We start from the raw sequence: 19692 nt of genomic DNA, 5'->3' as shown, positions 1-19692 counted from the left end.
ATTGGCAAGTTCACGAGAGTTATAAAGGACCTACCAAGTACATGCATAATTTGGCTAGGTGGAGTTTGGCTGTTTGCATAAAAGCATCATAGTTCAATCCTATCATTTTTAAACAAATAGTTTTGAGTTCTATTGGACACGGGGTAGAAACACCCATGCTCCTATTAACCTAGGCACATTGAGTAGAAACATCAATGCTCCTACCCAGTTCAAACCATTCATTTTATTAGGAAATTGGAATGAGTGAGACCTTTCTTACAGCCCCAATATCTAGTTGCTCATAATTGTTCGTAACCGGGGACACGGCAAAAGTTTCATTTAATTATTCTAGGGGATTAAAATTACATTTTCATTTTTATAAAATGGTTGCCACGTGTCAGCATCTAATTGGACGATACCGGCTCGATTACAAATAAACACGGATCTAATCCTAGCCGCTGGATCACGATCGGACGGTCGGGGCGGGCTAGGGTTTCACCTGCGACGGTCGCCGGAGACGAGGGAGACGACGGCGTGGGCACGGGCGGGCGGCTCCTAGATCGCCGCGAAGACGGCGGCGCGGGCGGCGGACTCCGGCGAAGCTCGGGGCGCGACGGGGGCGGCACGACAGTGCACGGGAGCGAAGATGGCGCTCGTCAAACGAAGCGCAAGGACGAGGGGCTCCAAAAATTTGAAACCGCGGGCGGAATGGCTCACCGGCGAGGTCGGGGCGGCACGGTGAACGGCGGCGGGGGCGCGTGCGAGCGGCAGCGAGAAGAGGGAAAAAGAAGTGGGGAGGCGGAGCTTTATCATGACACGGGTGGAGCTCTTCGGGAAGGCCGGAGTTAGCGGGCGCGGGGACGGCGGCCAGGAATCGCGGCGGCGGCGCGGGGGCTTTCCTTCGGGGAAGAACGCCCTGACAGGGGGGCCGCACCTGTCAGTGGCAGCGGGCGCGCTCGCGGGCGGACCGGGCCGGCGGGGCCGGCTCGCGTGCGGGCGGGCGCGGTCGGTTCTGGGCCGGTTCGGCCCATTTTGGCCGGGCCGGTCCGGTTTTCCCCTTTTTTTTCTTTTAGCCCTTTTCTTTTTCTGCTTTTCTTATTTCTTTGATATCTTTTGATTTTGAACTCCAAATTGGTCCAAATAAATTCTAGAAAATTTCTAAAATCATGTTCTACCATGATTCAACTTTTGGGAGTAATTTCCCCTCGAAATAAAATACATAAAAATACATTTGCCCTATAAATGCCTTAGGGCTATATATCTATTTAAATAAAATACTTTTTCAGCTCCAAAGAATTATCCAAAAATTATGGGATAGCTTATATATGCATTAAACCCCTTTTATACATAAAACCTATTGGTTTGAAGATCCAAAGCACAAATGGGTGTAAACCCTAAGGTTTAAATTGAAATAAAATCCTTTAAAAGCCTTTTGAGATTCAAATTTGAATTTAAATATGCAATGGTGGCATGATGCTTATGGATGCAATGCATATGTAAAAGTTTGAAATTTTAGGATGTTACACTAGCTCAGCGTCCACCCAGACATGTGTTCGCGCGATTAGAGACTAAAGTGAGATCATCGGACAAGTTTGATGCTTAGAAACCGCAATTTTGGAGACTAAAGTGCACCACGCACCTATAGATGGCCAACGGGCTTGGCCCAGTTGTCCTGGGCCCGACACAAACTTAATCGGGCTAGGTAGGCCCGAGGCCCCCTCTCTGCCGCGTCTGGGCCTCAACCTCTGGCCCCGGGCCCGGCCCGGCCTGGCATGACCCGTTTATATATATTTTTTTATTTTTTATATATTTGGTCCATCAATCCTCAAAATTTTGGCCTTGTCCATTTTTGGCTTATTCTAACCATTTTTTTAAGTTTTTTCTTTTTAAGTTTTTTCTTAGGTAGGACTTTTGCATAGATGGGTTTTCCACTACTCTAGAAACCCCTCCAGTGGCGGTCAAAAAATGGGGTTGGTGGCAGCGATCATGCCCGCCACCAACTCTGTGTCACTGGAGATTTTGGCACCGGTGGCGGTTAAAATACCCGCCACTGCTGCTCCGAGATCACCAATGGCGGGTAAAATATCCACCACCGAATACCCACAAACCGCCACTGTAAATCCCTCCGGCACCACCTGAAAAATGCGTGGAGTACATCAGTGGCGGGCGAAGTACCCGCCATTGGACATTTTCCAGTGGCGGTCTATGGCCACCACCACTAAAACCTTTTCCAGTGGCGGTGGGTCTTAACCGCCACTCGTACTATTTTTTCCCGAAAATAAATAAATGAGTTATTTATAAAAATAAATATTCCTGTAGCACAGAAATAGCAGGAATACAGCACAGCACAGATAATAACAGCAGCACAATATACAACACCAAAGAAACAGAAATGGACAGGGCCTCTAGTGGGGGTGATAATCACCGCCACTGGTGGCGCTCGTGGATGTCTCGAGAGGACTACAGTGGTGGTGTTTTTTTTTTCCGTTTTAACCGCCAATGGAGTGGGATCACGGATGGGGTTTTGCTCGCCACTGGTGCTCTTGCTGTATGCAATTTTGAGGTTTAGTTCCACCTCGGTTCTTTATGTGCGGCCTTCCCAGCATAAAAAGGCTTCAGCTACACCTCTTATCGATCATTGATACCCAGTCGTCAGTGTCTTCCCGTTCCGTTGACGGAATATACTGACGACGGGGTATTGTGATCACCTATGGTGATCACTATCTGTGGCGGTTCTTTTGGACGCCTGCCATTGGTAGCTTTTAGGGTTTTCATGGGCAGCGTCAGTGGCGGTGGTTAACACCGCCAGTGGCGGTGGTTAACACCGCCACTGGTGGCGCTCGTGGATACCTCGAGAGGCCTCCAGTGGCAGTGTGTTTTTTGGTCCGTTTCAACCGTCACTTGAGGGGGATCACGGATGGGGTTTTCTGTAGTAGTATTCCCCTCAGGCCTTAACGGGCCCGGGCTGCCCGACCGGGTTTTGTGCCTGGGCCTGGAAGCATTTTGGGCCCGGCCCAGCCCTTCTGTTCTTGGGCTTCACCGTGCCCGGCCCGTCTATCCCGTGCCGGCCCGGCCCATTGGCCATCTTTACACGCGCCCAAATAAATGGACTGTTACGGCCTGGGCCGGAGCCCATCTATCTTGCACTTTCTTTTCTTCCCCTCTTTTCCATTTCCCCCCCTCTGAGTCTGAGGCTCTGAGCCGCTCCCTAGCGGTGTAGGCTCCGTGTAGCCCATCTCGCTGCTGAGCGCCCCAGCCTCCTCGGCCGCTCCGTCGCTCGTCTTCCTCCTCGCGCTCGACTGGATTCCATTACGCAAGCGCCGCCGCCGCCGCCGCCGCCGGTTGATCTCACCTTCGATTCTGTCGCTCCCGAGTTTCTCCTCCCAGCACCCCACGAACTGATTCTGCCCGTTAGCTTCCCGTTTCATCTCCTTAATCTCCCCCAATTCGTAACCGAGGCAAAATTCAAGGTAGGGCGGCCGCCCTTCTGGGTCCTTCGCCCGTTGCGGGGTATGCTAGTCTAGATCCCCTCCTGGTCCCCGGACTCGATGGACCTCTCCGTCACCGTAGCCTTAAACTCTCCCTCGGAGGTACGGCGGATAACCCTACCTCTGCATTTTATTTCCAGTTTCTCTGTAAATTGGTCGAAGCTTGAGGGTTTCTTGGTGATAACGTGACTCAAATTTAGGTGATTCGTTGGATCACGGGCATCTAGGTGGTTACTTTGTTTTTTGCCCGATGCAGTGAAAATTTAGCCACTGCATGCTTCTGCGTTGGACCTGATCTTGCATGTTTCTTTCAGTCGCATGTTAATTTTGGTGTTCTGTTACTAGGCAGCGCAGTGCCTAGTGCTGCTGAGCTGCTTGAGCCTTACCAAACTGTAACTCCATTAATACCAAACTGCTTGTGCTTCTGGGCCGTTACAAACTTACAATCAAGCAGGACAGTTCTAAGGGTTCTTAACATTTAAGATTTGTAACATCCATATTTGTTGAGTGAAATTTGATGTCGAAGTATTTGTCATGCATGTTTGTGCATGATAATCCATCATTAAAGTAGAGTACTAGGTTAAGAAATACTAAAGCAATAAAACTTGATTGATTCATGTTTGATTGCAATACACTTGGTCATGCTAATTATGTAAAGTAAGTCCTCCCTATCAATGTGGAAATTAGCCAAATCACATTCCTTAACAAACACCAATCAATCCATACTATGATACTACCGTAACATTTAAGTTACTTATAGATATATGTATGCCTATCCTCATTTGGTTGCCTTCGTCACAGAATACCCGTCACAATATTTTGCCAAATAATCCATTTTCATGTTATAAAACATTCGTACAACTTGGTGCTGCAATATTTTTTCCTCAAACAGCCAACGCCTCAAATCAGTACACAACTTCCCCGATTCTCCCCATCGAATCCTCTTATATTTTGCAGCATGTTGAACAACTAAGGAGGCGTCAACACTCACTATCAGAATTGGTATGCTATCATTTACATACGGATGTTTTATTTAGTCTTTGTTGTATATGTTTTGGTGGGTGTTAAGATTTCGTCACCCTGTCCTTCCATTGACTGCAGACCTTTGTAAGAGATGAAGACGCAAAGCTTGAGACCACACGTGCAAAGCGTAATAACCTTTTCTCTTTCAGTAGTTGTAAACATTATTTGTACTCTCAGGGAACCTTCTACCCACCCACATGCTTATTGATTCTTTGAGTTGCTCTACTGGGTTACCATATTTTGCCCTTTTGTTTTGCAGTGTCAAATATCCTCAAAAGGCATGAAGAGCTGAAAGAGCGCCTCTCGCGGTACTCCGTTCTGTGTTCTTTTTTTCCTTCCAAAGCTTCTGAATTCTGATAACTTGTAGGATGTAGACTCAGCTGACTAGCTGAGTCTGTAATATGATGTGTTTTTAGAATCTTTAGTACTCCCTCCGTCCAACAAAGGATGTCTCAAGTTTGACCAAATTTGAATGCATCTATACACTAAGTCATGTCTAGATACATCCAAATTTTGACAAACTTGAGACATCTTTTATTGGACGGAGGGAGTATGTAATATTTGCATACACAAAATTTTAAGAAATCTGTTCGAACTGCCACCTGATTGTTTGTGCACTTATGTTCTCTTTTCATGATACTTGATCAGAGCTTTAACATTCTGCAATTTCCATAGTGTGAGACTGAGGTCACCCTTGTAGGACTATAATTTAGAAGTAGGGTGTTGAAACAGTTAAAAATTCATTGACTCTTTTTCTGCAAATTTATGCCATGAATCATTGAATTTTGTGAATGGTCCTTACCATCATACTTATGGTGAAGCAATTAATGGTGGTTAGCGAAATGGTAATGTAAAAGAAAGGGATGAGCTCAAGTTGGTCTGAATTTAACATATGTAAATGTATTATGTTGTCTTTTTTTTATAACTATAGTATCATCAGCTAACTAAATTAATATGATTGGAAGAAGTAAAAATGATTTTGTAAATTGAACATATGTCTGTTCCGTAATTTTAAACTGTTTTAATTTAATAATTTTGTAAATTTAGGTGCATTCAGATTACACTCAGTCAGACTTACATTTTGACATTTTATTAAGGATCTAACATGTGAAAATGATTTCGTAAATTAAACATATGCAAGTCTGCTGTAATTTTATACTCCCTCCGTTTCATAAAAATTAGCGTAAGTTACTATGGAACGGATGTTGGGTTTGCCCAAAGATCAATCACATGAAGACGCACAAGAACACGACGATCACCGGATTATGGCCAAAGGCACCTGTCGTGCCTTGTCTTTATTTCTTCTTATCTCAAATCTCACGGTACAAAACTTGATACAATCCAGGCTGCTTTGCCCGTGTATATATACATGCCCAATTAGCTAGGACTAGACCTACACGGATTAGGAATCCATGAACTAATCCTACCTAAACTATGCACGCTCGTATATACGGCAAACACCTAGAACTACTACTACTCGGACACGGCCAGCAAACAAGCCCGATTACAACTTGGACTCTTAGCTATGACGTGTACCGACTTTGATTAGCCAAGATTAATCTAACAATCTCTCCCTAATCTTGACATCGTCTTCCGTGCTCCCCCTGATCTTGACTCACCACAGCTTCACAACTTGTCGACTGCACTCAACGTATGATCTAGACTCCCAGTCATGCTAGCTCCCGCATGGACTACACCGTCCACACCTAGCGCAATACGTGCTAGCTAAACCCATAGCTCCACGTAGAGACATGTCCTCATTGAAGAGACTCACCTTCACTGGTACACCGCCCCACTATACGCTTGAGCTTCCGTCTTCTTGTCGAGACACAGATGACACCCGCCACCTTGTCTGCACGCATGTCTTCGCCCTCAGTGATACACCTCACCGGACAGCCCTTCGACCGTGACGTACTTCCGCTGCAACAGAGTCCCACACAGACGAGCACTTGGACACAACCACGACTCACAGACGCTGACCTGGACGTACAACGCAGCTTGACCCGATGTCGAGTACTTTTCGACGATCAGGATGATCTCCCGTTACTAGGAGATCGGTCCACTACGATGATAGTGCTATCTGATCTGCTGAATGTCGCTCCACTGCACAGCCACCGATTGCCCGATCCAATCCGCTGAACACCTCTTCGCGCACTGCCACCGTTTGCCCGCTCTTATCCGCGGACACCGCTTCGCCACTGATTGCCCGCTTTGATCCGTGGACGCAGCTTCACCACTGTTGCCCGCCCCGAGGCGCTAGCACATCGCCTCCCCGGGGCAAGCACGTCTTCAATCTTTGACCTCGCTCTGATACCAAATGTGGTGCCTTTGGCCATAATCCGGTGATTGTTGTGTTCTTGTGCGTCTTCATGTGATTGATCTTTGGGCAAACCCAACAACGGAGGGTTATTTTTAAATTGAGGTGCATTCAGATCAGCCAGTCAAACTTACTTTTTTAACATGTAAACAATAGTCTCACCTTTTTTTTTGGGGAACCGATAGTCTCACCTTAAAACTCGCAAAGCGCAAAAATATTGCTAATTAAATTCTCAACACAACAAACAGTATCAATTTCTTGATGCTGGTATAATTTGCAGTTAGGATCATGATCCTGATGATCCCACATCATGGTTGTATGAATATTTTTTATCTGCATACCAGTTTATCATATGGCGGTACTGTCAACCTTGTTACCTCTGGTGTTGTTGGTAATGGCCCAAGGAATGGAGTCTTATGCAGAAAGCTAGTTGTCCCATACTGCTCTCTGCACATGTTATCTTTAAATGTGTGAACACAAGACTAGTAATATTTTCTTTTGTGTCATTAATTTGTTATTTTAGGGATTCTGATAAGCTGATTTTTGAGCGTCTACAGAAAGAATTTGAGGCTGCACGGGTTGCACAAACTGAAGGTAAAGTTTGCTTCACCACCTGCTTTATTAATAATAAGATTGTCAGCAATTACCTATGCCCATACAGACCTGTTATACTATCTTTTTTGCAGTTTTGCTGTACCTAAAGTTCATACATATAAAATATCCATTGTCTTTGTTTACGTTCCAAGTTTCAATGCTAAGGTCAACCAGTTGTCATTTCCAAAACTAAAGCAGAATTTTCTTCTGGGAACAAGTGTCAAATTGGCAATTTTACTTGCTAACCCACACAAAGGCTGCGCAGTTTTGTAAAAACATGCTCACTGGTCATTTGGTGATTATTTTGAGTTCAAACCTCGAAATCTTTAAATTCTAAACAAGGTTTCAAATTTCATGTTCTGACACTGTTTTAGTTGAGAGTAGTCAAAGACAGCTATGCTGTTCATTCCTGTAGAAGGGCTTTCACACTATCTACTAATCACTATATGTCAGTTCTGTTATCTTTTAAAATATTGGATTCAACGTCTAATATGTATTGGTTACCATATTGTGATCACACCTAGTCACCTAGCTGCGATTCCTACGAGGGATGCTCCACGTGTAACTATTCATGTGTATTCTTTTGAAAGGAGACCTGAAATCTTCTGTTCTCCTAAGAGCGTACTGCTGTTCTTGTTGCCTTTTAGATCTTGATTAGGCTAGCTGTGTCGGATGCTCCGTGTTTAAGTATTCATGTGTATTTTTATGAAAGGACACTGGAAATCTCGTGTTCTCCTAATAGTGTACCGTTGTTCTTGTTGCCCTATAGTTCTTCATTAGGCATTAGTATCATTAAGATCTTCGGACTGCAATCTTGCTACCCTTGGCTTTTGCCTCTGGAATGTTATCTACCCAGCATGTTTAAGTAGTTGCTTCTGCGATGCACACTTGAAGAAGCATAAATAACAACTAAAACTAATTGTATATTTTATTGATTCTCTTGTTCTCCTAGAATACATTTGTAGCAGCAAGGTGGATTGTGTTCCTCGTGGCATTTCAGATTTTCTCGTGTGATTATGCATTCCTTTGGTGCAAAAATCAATCCATTTCAATTTAATCTTGCTGTTAAAGATTACCAATTTGTGAAATACAGTATGATCTGATTTTGATCTTTCTGGGTTTTCATGACATAGTACCCATGAACTGTTTATTTGAGAGCATCTTAGGAGTTAGGGCTGAAGAAGCAGAAGCTTGTGGAGGTTTTGTTGAAGAAACTTCAGCGTGTTAGACATAGTACCCATGAACTGTTTATAGAGCATCTTAGGAGTTAGGGCTGAAGAAGCAGAAGCTTGTGGAGGTTTTGTTGAAGAAACTTCAGCGTGTTAGACATAGTACCCATGAACTGTTTATAGAGCATCTTAGGAGTTAGGGCTGAAGAAGCAGAAGCTTGTGGAGGTTTTGTTGAAGAAACTTCAGCGTGTTAGCTTCACTAGATAACATTCTAGGGCTGCTTTGAACCATTGAGCTGGTGGGATACTGGGATTGGATCTATAGCTCAAAGGGGCAGATATAGTCCAAGATCTCAATTTGGTAGGAACCAGAGTTCATTATATAATGGAAATGAAAATAATTTATTGTGCACTCATATAAACTTAGAACAACCTTCAGTGTTTAGGTGAACACAGTAATTCTGGAACCTCTTGGCCCGTTTGGCAACCATGATTTCATTTCATTTGGTAGAAATGAAATGAAATCCAATTTTTAATAGGAATTCATTTGGTTGAACTTGAATTCCTTGTTCAAAAATCATGTTTGTCTACCACATGGATTTGTAGAGTGAGAGACAATTCCAAAGAAATGATGGCTTTTGGAGAGGAATTGGGGTTAGTTATAGTGCAATTCCATGGAATTTGAGATTGAATTCCTTTGGCCAATTTCGTGCCAACCAAACAAGTTCTTTTCTGAAATTCAAAATGAATTCCAGAATTCTAGGCCCAAATGATGGGTGCCAAACGAGCTGTTAGGACTAATTTCTGCTGGGTTATTTACTTAGTGGATAGCTTAGTGAGTAGGAATGTAGAACTAGTAGTTCTTTGACTATGAGACTACAAATATGTACCGAAACTCTACTGCACAACAGATCTAAACCATACTCGGCTTAAACATGAACCAGAAACTTCAACTGCAAGTGGTAGATTGATGTTTATGACTGTCAGCCTATTGTCCCACATCAAGAACTCATCACTAATTAGTTGGACATATTTATCTGATTGATTATTGCACAACAGATCTAAACCATACTCGGCTTTGCACACTGTTGTCTTATTTCTTGATTGATACATGACACACATGTACACACCAAAAAAAAAAAAGAACTGTAACGAAATCTTCAGCAACACTTGTGGAAATATGGCAGGTCCTTTATTTAATGTTTTTCCTTGTAGACCTTGGAAGCGTTGCCATATTCTTGTATTGTGTTGTAGCTAGTATGACACATTTAATTTCCTCTTACAGTCTGGCATTATACTTTTAATCAGATTTTATTCTTCTGCTTCACTTCTTACATCTTGATTTTTGTATTTTGTAGAGATTTCAATAGATGATGATCAGTGGAATGATGGTTTGCTAGCAACCATCCGTGAGAAGGTACGTAATCTGAAACACCATATTATTGTCATGTTCATGTAAGATGGACTATTCGCCCTGGGCATTTGAATTTTTTGTGAGTTTGCTTTATCTCGTAGACCAGGTCCATATGGAGGCTGATAGGAAGGCAATGACCAACCAACAGAGTGTTCCATCAGACCCTCAATTTCAATCAAGGACAACTTATAGAATTAAAAATAAGGTAAAATTGCTTTCTAGAGTAGTATCTTCTGTTCATCATGGAGTTTTTATGTGGCTAGCATAGGCTGTGCTTTGTGCTGTACTGCCGTGTTAGTTTATCATTGGGTGGTTGATATTGTTTTACCTTGCTGCTGTTGTTATTTTCTTTGGTGTTGGAGGCTGAGTCTGGTAGGTCTATTCCTATGGTCAGATAAGGTTGGGACTTGGGATGTAGATGGTGTGTTATAGTCCTCTGTGATTCAGTTCACCAAACTCTTTTCAGTGAGAACTGTAAGGGAGGCCCCAACAGTTAATTCTATTAATAGAGAAGATATTTGCAAGACAGAAAATGTACGACAAGGGGGGACAGGGGAGAGACTGAGCTAATAATTGGATCTAGCTAAGATCAGACTGAAGCTTTAATCTTTGTCATTCTAAAGGACCGTATAAAGATCCTCATGGAGAGCCACCTTCCTAGACTAGGAATTCCATTATCAAAATCTGTGGGCTGGTTTGTGGTGTGTCACAATTTCCCGTTCTGGTTATGTGTGTAGGATTGCTAGAAGCCTAGAACCATACTGGGATCACCAAAACCAGATTTAATCTACCGTCCATGTTTCATCTACTCCCTCCGTCCCATATTAAGTGACTTTGTATTACATGTATCTAGACGCTTTTTAAGTATAGATACATCCATATTTGGACAAATTTGAGTCACTTAATATGGGACGGAGGGAGTACCTTATAACATTCCATTATGTTATTGTCTTAGAATAAAATTGTCTGCATGACTTGGAATGCTAGATTCAAGTAACACTCCAATTCCATTACCTTTATTATTTTTGTCAGTAACTCTGCCATATCAAAATTAAGTTTTCATCTCTTTCACAGGTCATCTATTGTTTGGATGGTGCCAGAATTGGCATACAGTACGAGACATTCTTTGCTGGTGATTACTCAGACATTTCAATCTCATAATTTTTATGAAATGTCTGATTTGTACCATGAAATGTCTCATAATTTCAATCTCATAAATTTTCATATATGCAGTGACGATGTTTTTTGAAACAGAGAGTTGTGGAAACACCTGTTGTAACCTAGAATTAGTTTATTTCAAACCAAAACATATTGATTTTATTTTGCAAACCCCTCCCACTCTGAGTAATTCTAGTAATATAATGTAAGATGGTAAGTTAGCTAAAATAAGAGAAGAGCGACACAGTTACCTCTAGACACATGGTTTTCTACACTAAATAACATGGAAATTCTATTTTACAGGGGAGCCTTGTGAAATTTATCATTGTGTTCTGGAAAGCAAGTCATTCCTTGAAAAGATGACTGTCACTGAGCACACCTTACCTTTCTTTCTACCGATACGAGAAGTAGAAAGCGATCACCTGTCATCTAATGCCATCGTAAAGTTCTCATAGGCACTTGCTTTTACCATGCAATTACTCAAACAGACCTATCTACTTACATTACTCAGTTTTCTTGCAGAAATTTATTGATCATCTTGAAGAAATATTGCAGTCTTATATTGACAGGAGAGAACAGGTCAGTATCAGATATTAGGAGTTCACCCAATGTAATCCTTTTTGTTTACACTATCTCCATTTTCGTCCAAATGCAAAATTAGGTAATGAAACCTTGTATACTATGCATAAATTATTGTCCTGTAATTACCAACTTAGTTTTAAAAATGGATATTGTACAGCATTGCATTATGTGAATTGTGAAGCATAACTTATGTTTTTCTCCATATTCCTTCTATCAGAGTTAGAAATGACAAAAATAAAAATCTAAATTATACTTCTCACAAGAGACGCTGCATACCAAAGTTATGCTATGTTTCTTTTACTCTATCCTAACAAAACCTTGACAGATTGATGTTCCGTACAATGTATTTACCAAATAACACCTGGATGGTGTACAATCATGAAGATAATATCATGAAGGGGAAATATCTCGTGAAAACAGCCATCAGGTGAAAACCTGAAAACTCCGCCCGAGAGCCGTTGGATCGACATTTCATGGCTCAGATTGAGAGTGGGATTGCATAAGCAACTTTAAACGCTATTTTACACAAAATCCCCTGTATTTCCTTCCGGACCTCTCTCCAGACGCCTGTCGTCATCCCCCGCTCTCCACCGGCCCCGTACAGGAGCGGTACCTGTCCCTCCGCCATCCACGTGCACTCGGGAGTGCTTGCCGGACGTCACCTGTAATCTCCCACCCTCCACCGGCCCGCCCGTGAGCCATTGCCCTACGTCGTCCGTGATCTCTCGTCCTCCACTGGCCCCAACCGTGAGACATTGCCCTATGCCAGTCGTGACTCGCCTTTCAGAGCACGCTTCGCTGTCTCTCCTCATAAGCAACACCGTGGACAAGCCTCTGTCCCCTTTCATTCACCCACCTCCAAATAGCAGGCTAGCAGCACAGCAGGTAAGCGTGGAATTCTTTGATGGTTGCTTTTCTTTTTGATTGATTCAAATTGATCACTGCAACGGTTGCTTTTCTATTAGCTTGGTTGCGATGTGGTTTTCCAAACCCTTGATTGCACCGAGGAAGGAGGCCATGATACAGAAATACATCCTCCCCCAATCAATTTGGATAGCTTCACTGAACCTTCTGAAAAGAACTGATTTGTGTCTTCTCAAAGTTCTTATACAGTAAGTTAGTTTAGCAGACTTTGATGATTTTGGTGCAGCACTCATGTTCCAGGGCACTGTGCTTGTGACCATAGGTCTTGGAATGGGCAATTTCAATATGTACAACACTAGAAAATCAACAGATATTTCCTATATCATCATTCAAGTATTCTGTGTACATACAGTCACATTGATTCCTATACATGCACATCGGTTTAGCTGAATCAATGTGCAATTACAAATCTGTACATCCAGCAAAGCATCTAACCATTGATTCAGCTACTAAGCATCGATTTGGAAAAAACAGCTTTAGCAAACTTTCATGTACAGCAACACAATAGGTCTAGCTTCAGAAAACACAGCTGCAGCCAACACAAGTTCAGAAAACATAGGTTCAGGAAACAGCAGAGCTTTGTCCTCACCTCGGGTCAGTGCCGTGTGGGGGGCATCGCCGAGGCCTGCCGGTCGCTGGGGCCAGTGCCACCACAAGGAAAGCAAGCCACCGTAGGTAGCCTTTGCAGCCGACGCCAGCGCGCGGAGTCCAGGCTGTCGCCGCCCGCGGGTGGGTAGCGCTGCGTCGCTGCTACTAGGGGTGTAGTCACTTAGTGGGGGCCCAGTTGGTCGTCTTCGCGTGCTGAGGCTGCGGCGCGCCGGCGCCCCAATTGGTCGCCGGTCGGCCCCCTTGTCGCTGGGGATGGAATCAGACGGAGACGAGGGATTGGGGATTTGGGGATTCCTCTTTCTCTCAGTTGCCCAATCGTTACCTAGCTTCTAAGGAAATACAGGGGGTTTTGCGTAAAATTGCATTTAAGTTGCTGGTGCAATCCGAGTTTTGATCTGGGCCATGAAATTTCCATCCAACAGCTCGGGCGGGGTTTCAGGTTTTCACCTAATGGCATTTTCACCTGATATTTCCCCTATCATGAAAGATGGCTACTGCTATATGACTTATTAATGTTTTTATGCTGGAAATGACTTTAATTAATTGCTGTCTGTCCAAAATCCAGAAGGACCAAAATATCTCTACACCTGTCTTTGGCTAAGGTCATTCCTCTGAGACTAAATCAATAAATACCTTGCGCAGATTCCACAATGCTTACTTAGACTTGAAGTGTGTAATTGGGCATTGTGTTCTATATCATGATTGGCTCAGGTGGAGAGGATATGCTATTTTAAACACACCAGCACAACACCCTTTGTGTTGCTACGGACTAAAAATAACATGTTTAAAAATAATGTTGTGCTATTAGTTGTCGATTATCTTAGGCCATATAATCCATATTTTCGTTTTCATCTCAATGATTTGTGTCAAATAAACAAGTGATGTTAGAAAAATCAACTGACACCGTCCAAAGATGACAGACCGCCACGGCCAGTTGAGTCTTTTATAGGAGTAAAGAATTTCGTACTGTTATCTACCAACAGCCATTGGTCAGAAAACCAGGGTTATCTTCACGTTTGTTTTCTGGAATAGGGCCCCTGACATTCTTCCGTAAATCCTGAATTACTCTACGTGCGCCCAACAACAAAACATGCGAGTATCAACTCAACTCAACCATCTTCACTGACAAAACTGGCTGGAACCGTTTCTTAGCCGTACGAACCACCGATATTTTGGTGCCTTGGTGGAGCTTGAGCAAAATGATGAAGGGAGCAGTGGCCATTCCCGAATGAAAACTGAGTACAGTTCAAGGTAAACTGCTTGCGCGGCTTCACCACCACGCTTCGATGGTCGTGGCCTGCCACCTAGCCGTCACCATGCTAGGGGTGCGAGAGAAGAGTGCCAGTTGGTCTGTTAAAGAGTCAGTCTGGCTCCAATTGAAAAGAGCTGTTCACTTAAGGAACCTTCATCTGCTTGCCAAGTGTTTGGACATACAACTTTGGCTTCATCACTTGACTAGACATGAGTTAACATCCTGTTGAACCGCAGGTTCTCGCTGATAAGGAGAAGTTTGGTTGACCGGCTCAAACTTGGTAATTATAACAGTGAATTTTGAATTCAAATTATGGTGAATAAAATATCTGGCCTTAGTTATGTAAAATTCGAAACAGTTATAGTTTTCTAGCTTTTGCAGCCTGGATAACGGTTTGCAGATTACATTGAAGTTTACTATACAGAAAACTACTTGTAAAATCTCATCCTACCTGCTGGATGTTTCTTACATGTGTTTGCTCGTGCCTTTTCATTTTGTGCAAATACTTGAAAACTGTTCTATCTGAAACAAATAACTATGAAATATCCTGCAAAAAATGTAAACTATTCGAATTGCACATTGAATTTTGGGTCCTAACCTGTCTGCGCTGCTGGTTGACTTCGATGTTCATTTTCATTGTCTGGGATTTTTAACTTAGATTGCAAAAGAATAGAGATACTACATGAATATTCATTCTTTTATTTTGACGAAGGAGATATTATGTGACTTGGTTGATAATCTGCATTAGGTTTTTCTGTACATGAATAGTTTTTTTTTTGTATGTGAAATTAGGAGACGTAGGCCATACAGCTTTGTACTCTTGGACAGCAATGTGCTGAGACTAATGTTTTCCGTTGATTCATGTTAAAGGTTCGTCTTATCAAAGAGCTCTATGGGAACCAAATCGGAGAATTGTTCCACAGTCTTCCTTATAATGTGATAGAGTTTGTATTGGAAGATTTCGAATGGTGAGGACACTGTACAATCCGTTCCAGTTGGATTTTACTTTAGTATCACCTCACTTTGTCATACTAAAATACTACTCCCTCCATCCCATAATTTTTGTCTCAAATTTGCACAAAAATGGATGTATCTATTCCAAAGTGTCTAAATACATGTAATATTTCGACAAGAATTATGGGACGGAGGGAGTAATCCACAACCAGTGCTGTCCCTTGTGTCTGTACAATTTATATACTGAAACTTCATACTGTACCTTCTTCTGGAGACTGAAATTTCGTCTCGTGTTTGACTTGAGCAGCAAGGTTACAGTGAGCATCCGATATTCGGATCTAATTTTGACCCTGCCCAGTCAAGCAAGGGTCTTGGCTTGGCCCCTTCGCTCTTCTAAAAGAACATCAGCAGCAGACCGTCGAACAAGTAGCGCAGTGACGGCTCAACCTGTACCGTCTCGCCTGTCCTATGCCGAGGATGCGCTGAAGAACTTGAGTTTGCCAGAAGGTTCCTCCTATCTCACCTGCAGCCTACCTTTTTTTTTCTTCTAAACATATGACTTTGCACCTCGAGCATATCCTGATCTGTACTTCTGCTTCCCCAAATTTTGTCTGTGTTTCAGCTTACGCGGAGCTTGTCCTCAACCTGCCCTGTACTCTGAAGCAGGTTTTCTACTCCCAGGAAAGTGATTGAATTGAAGCATGCGCGTAGAATCTGCCAACAGGACTGAAGCTTTTGGTACCATGGAAAAGGTTGACCTTACTGATGTGGATACCGAATATTTGACAACTGAGTACTCCCTCCAATCCTAAATTCTTGTCGTGGTTTTAATACAAATTTGAACTTGACAACAATTTAGGATCGGAGAGTGTAGTAGTTTGATTCTGTCTTATGTGTCTCTGACTTCTAATGCTGTCCTAGACTGAAAATTCAGACTATATTGACTTATGTTGACTAATTCCAGTTTAGCTTAAATGAACAGCTTACTGCTTTGTGGATGGACATATTTGTTGTGCTGTACCCTGCGCTTATTCTATGTATTTGAACTATAATATTTGTTTTCTTGTACTATCATAAAATTAATAGTACAAGAAAACAAATATTTAGTTAGTGTTAAAGAATACTATGTGCTTGCCGGTGGGGACATGTATCTATAAAAGAATGCTACTTCGGCAACCTATTATCGAAAACAAAAGCAAGCGTATACACGAATGTCCCATACACGTACAGTATATACAGATCGGCAGAGATGTGGAACACAGGCATGCAGAATCTCATCTTCGATAAATCAACTTCCGGTTGAAAAGGGACCCTCCCGTTGGGGGCACGCGAAGTCGATCTATGTTTGGCCTGTTTTTAGAGTACTCCTATTTTGATGGCACTCGTGGAGATCATTTCGCAGAATCGCCTCTTATGCATGTCGAGTTATTTTTCCTAATCACCTAGTAGTACTACTAATAGAGGAACACAATTACATAAAATACAGCGCTTGGAGCTGGTGGCATCATCGATCAGGTTGCAGCATGACGCCAGCCGCAGGCTTCTCCGGGATGAGGGCCCACTCAACAGCGGTTTCTGCTCTGCCGCGTGTGCAAGCCGCAGGCTAAAGACAATCACAATTCATCGTGTCGTGTGCCACGCGCCTCCACCTGCCGGAACAGCCAAAATGCCCGCTACCCCGTGAGTGGCTATAATCATGGGTGGCAACTGCAACAAACTATTTCTTCTCCGCCTTGCAACAACGGCCAACGATCCTAGGTTCTCAAGACGATAAACATGTAAAGAAGTAGGTATCATGATGATAAACGATAAGATAAAGATATAAATGTGTAAAGTGCATGTCACGATTACATATTCCTAACACGAAAAGATATATACGTTAACCTCACATTGTGTACTCCAGTTGCCTTTTGCTTGTGTGATGTGGCATACCACACATTTTTATCTTTTTAGTCACATCTATTTTTTTTCTTGTCTTTTGCCTACCACGACTCACAATACAAGACATTTGTCTTCTCTCTCTTCTTGTTTTGTTTTTTTATCTATTATGATTTGACATATACTTTTGGCTTTGTCTCTCTTTTATCATCACTTTTTGTTTCAATCTTACACTTTTCATAACATACACTTTTTATATCTCTCTTCAACCATTGCCTTCACGTCTTACCATATCTTTTTGCTTCAGTGCCTGACACCTTTTTTTTGTTCTGTCCATCCTATTCCCCCATCCTTTTGCTACTATGATCAATTACACATAGCACCACCACCCTAAACAACCTAGATGTATGTTTATCACTTCCCCAAACCCAGCACACAAGATAAATAGATATATACCAGCAATTGCTTGCAAACCAGTTGCCCAAATCCACAGAAAAGCAAGAAGTGTCCAAATTAACCTCACGCCCCATCCACCAGCTATCACCCTTATTTAAGCTTGTTTTACACTACCGAAGAAGGCAAAAGTGGAGGGGAACATAAAAGGGGAAGAGCAAATTGAGGAGTGCAGGCAGCGATCGATGGCGGTGACGTGCGAATCTGCGATGGCGGCGGCGAGCATGCTGGCGGTGGCGGCCGGCTTGTTGGGCATCTACGTCATCTGCCTCCACATATTCACCAGGAACTACCTCCGCCCGCGCGCGTTTCTCCTAGGAGGAGCTCGCACGGGGCCGCCGCATCTCCCGGGACCACGAGAGGACGGCAGTCAGGTGGCACGCGGCGGAGCACCAACAGCTCATCGTCGTCTCCTCTGACTCTGACACAGAGTGAAGTGAGAGCACGGCCGACCGGGAGGGAGCTCAATCGCCGGCACGTGCGACGTCGCGGCCTACCTAGTTTTACATATTTATCTAGTTTCCTATATTTGCTTTTAGATTGATGAAATGTTAGACTAGAAATGTATGAGCTATGACATTAATTTGGTATTTGTCAACTTAATTTGGAAAAGGCTGACGGGGGGGGGGGGAGTTCTTACGTACCCGCCTTGCAGACCGTGGACTTCGGCATCGCACCTCTATCTTTGCTGATGACGTGGTTACCTTTTTGAGGCCCACGTGGAGGGACTTGAGAGCGGTTTTGGCCATCATCAGCGATTTTGGCATGGCATCTGGGCTCCGCACAAACCTTGCGAAGTGCACGGCGCATCTTATTAGATGCTCGGTGGAGCAATGTAGGCTCATCAACTCGACTCACCTGTGGTTCTTCGGAGTTTCCTTGCACTTATCTTGGCCTCCCGCTAGGGGTTCGTAAGGTCGCGGAAAACCAGCTGAGACCGTTGGTTGACAAAGTTGAGTCCTGTCTTGCTTCGTGGAAGGCCCCCCTCCTTTCCAAAGGGGGACGGCTGGTGCTGGTCAAGTCCACCCTAACGGCGATGCCTATCTACACCATGATGGCTCTTGACCTGCCAGGGAAGATCCTAAAGGGGGTGGACAAGATTTTCCGTGTGTTCCTATGGAGTGGACGAAAGGAAGCGAATGGGGGTCATTGCTTGGTGGCTTGGGACAGGGTTTGTATGCCTAAGCAGTTTGGGGGTCTTGGCGTGCCCAACCTTGCGCTCCTCAATGCGGCTTTGAGGGTGCAGTAGAAGTGGCTTCAACGGGTGGATGACTCGAAGCCGTGGAGGGAGTTCATCATCCCGGCGTCCCAGCGGGTTTGCAAGATTTTCGATGTGGCGATGTCTACCCGCACTACTACAAAACGGTCTATATCTCACGGCACATCAGTAACGGGTCCTGCGCGACCGTTACTGATGAACAACATCAGTGTCGGTTGCGGTCGCGACCGTTACTGATGAACAGAGAGGGGTCTGCCCGTCCCCGCCCAGCCATACATCAGTGGCGGTCGCGTGAGGCAACCGCCACTGATGTACCATCATTCCTCGCGAGAGACATCAGTGACGGTCGGTTAAGAGACGACCGTTACTGATGGACATCAGTAACCACTGATGTGTGGTATATATCAGTAAGGTCGCTCTCGGCCCGACCGTTACTGATGTGTGGTACATCAGTAACGGGCCGAGTTAAAGCGACCGTTACTGATGTACCCCCTATTATGAGTAATGGTCGCCCAAGTCCCAACCGCCCCTGATAAGGGTCGCGGTTTAAATATGCAGGACAGAGTCGCAGCTGGTCGCATTGCGCATCCTAACGGACCAGCTGCGACCCTTCTTCCCCGGCGACGGTGAAGCCCTGCCCAAATCGGCCGCCATGGCTGCCGGCGAGCCCAGGTAGCCC

The 19692-nt window shown here is 43.8% G+C and overlaps 1 protein-coding gene across 4 annotated transcripts; it reads left to right on the top strand.

The window, feature by feature from the left end:
• The first annotated feature begins 3152 nt into the window (after positions 1 to 3152).
• LOC100843423 lies at positions 3153 to 16467 on the top strand. Of its 4 annotated transcripts, XM_010230003.3 has the most exons (13): positions 3153 to 3569; positions 4425 to 4469; positions 4569 to 4617; positions 4750 to 4798; positions 7331 to 7401; positions 9929 to 9987; positions 10091 to 10189; positions 11059 to 11116; positions 11446 to 11582; positions 11665 to 11721; positions 15380 to 15477; positions 15771 to 15970; positions 16086 to 16467. In XM_010230003.3, exons 1-13 carry the CDS (start codon positions 3528 to 3530, stop codon positions 16154 to 16156), a joined length of 1035 nt encoding a protein of 344 aa, XP_010228305.1. In that variant the 5' UTR covers positions 3153 to 3527; the 3' UTR covers positions 16157 to 16467. The 4 variants fall into 4 exon arrangements, 3 of the variants coding, with proteins under 3 accessions (XP_010228305.1, XP_024312343.1, XP_024312344.1); XR_002961603.1 differs by lacking the exons at positions 3153 to 3569; positions 16086 to 16467 and adding an exon at positions 14746 to 14789 and having other exon boundaries at positions 3576 to 4469; positions 15771 to 15815; XM_024456575.1 differs by lacking the exon at positions 3153 to 3569 and having other exon boundaries at positions 3576 to 4469.
• The last annotated feature ends 3225 nt before the right edge of the window (positions 16468 to 19692 follow it).

Source organism: Brachypodium distachyon, chromosome 1 (genome assembly GCF_000005505.3).
Source record: "Brachypodium distachyon strain Bd21 chromosome 1, Brachypodium_distachyon_v3.0, whole genome shotgun sequence".
NCBI lineage: Eukaryota > Viridiplantae > Streptophyta > Magnoliopsida > Poales > Poaceae > Brachypodium > Brachypodium distachyon.
Note: the sequence above shows the minus strand (reverse complement) of the source record. Positions and strands in the feature narration are given on the sequence as shown.

Excerpts from the sequence above, each read along its gene's own strand:
- LOC100843423 (XM_024456575.1), top strand. The coding sequence starts at position 4,236 with ATGCCTATCCTCATTTGGTTGCCTTCGTCACAGAATACCCGTCACAAT. Across the intron at positions 9,988-10,090 it reads TAGCAACCATCCGTGAGAAG|GTCCATATGGAGGCTGATAG; the intron begins GTACGTAATCTG and ends CTCGTAGACCAG. Across the intron at positions 15,971-16,085 it reads GAACTTGAGTTTGCCAGAAG|CTTACGCGGAGCTTGTCCTC; the intron begins GTTCCTCCTATC and ends TCTGTGTTTCAG.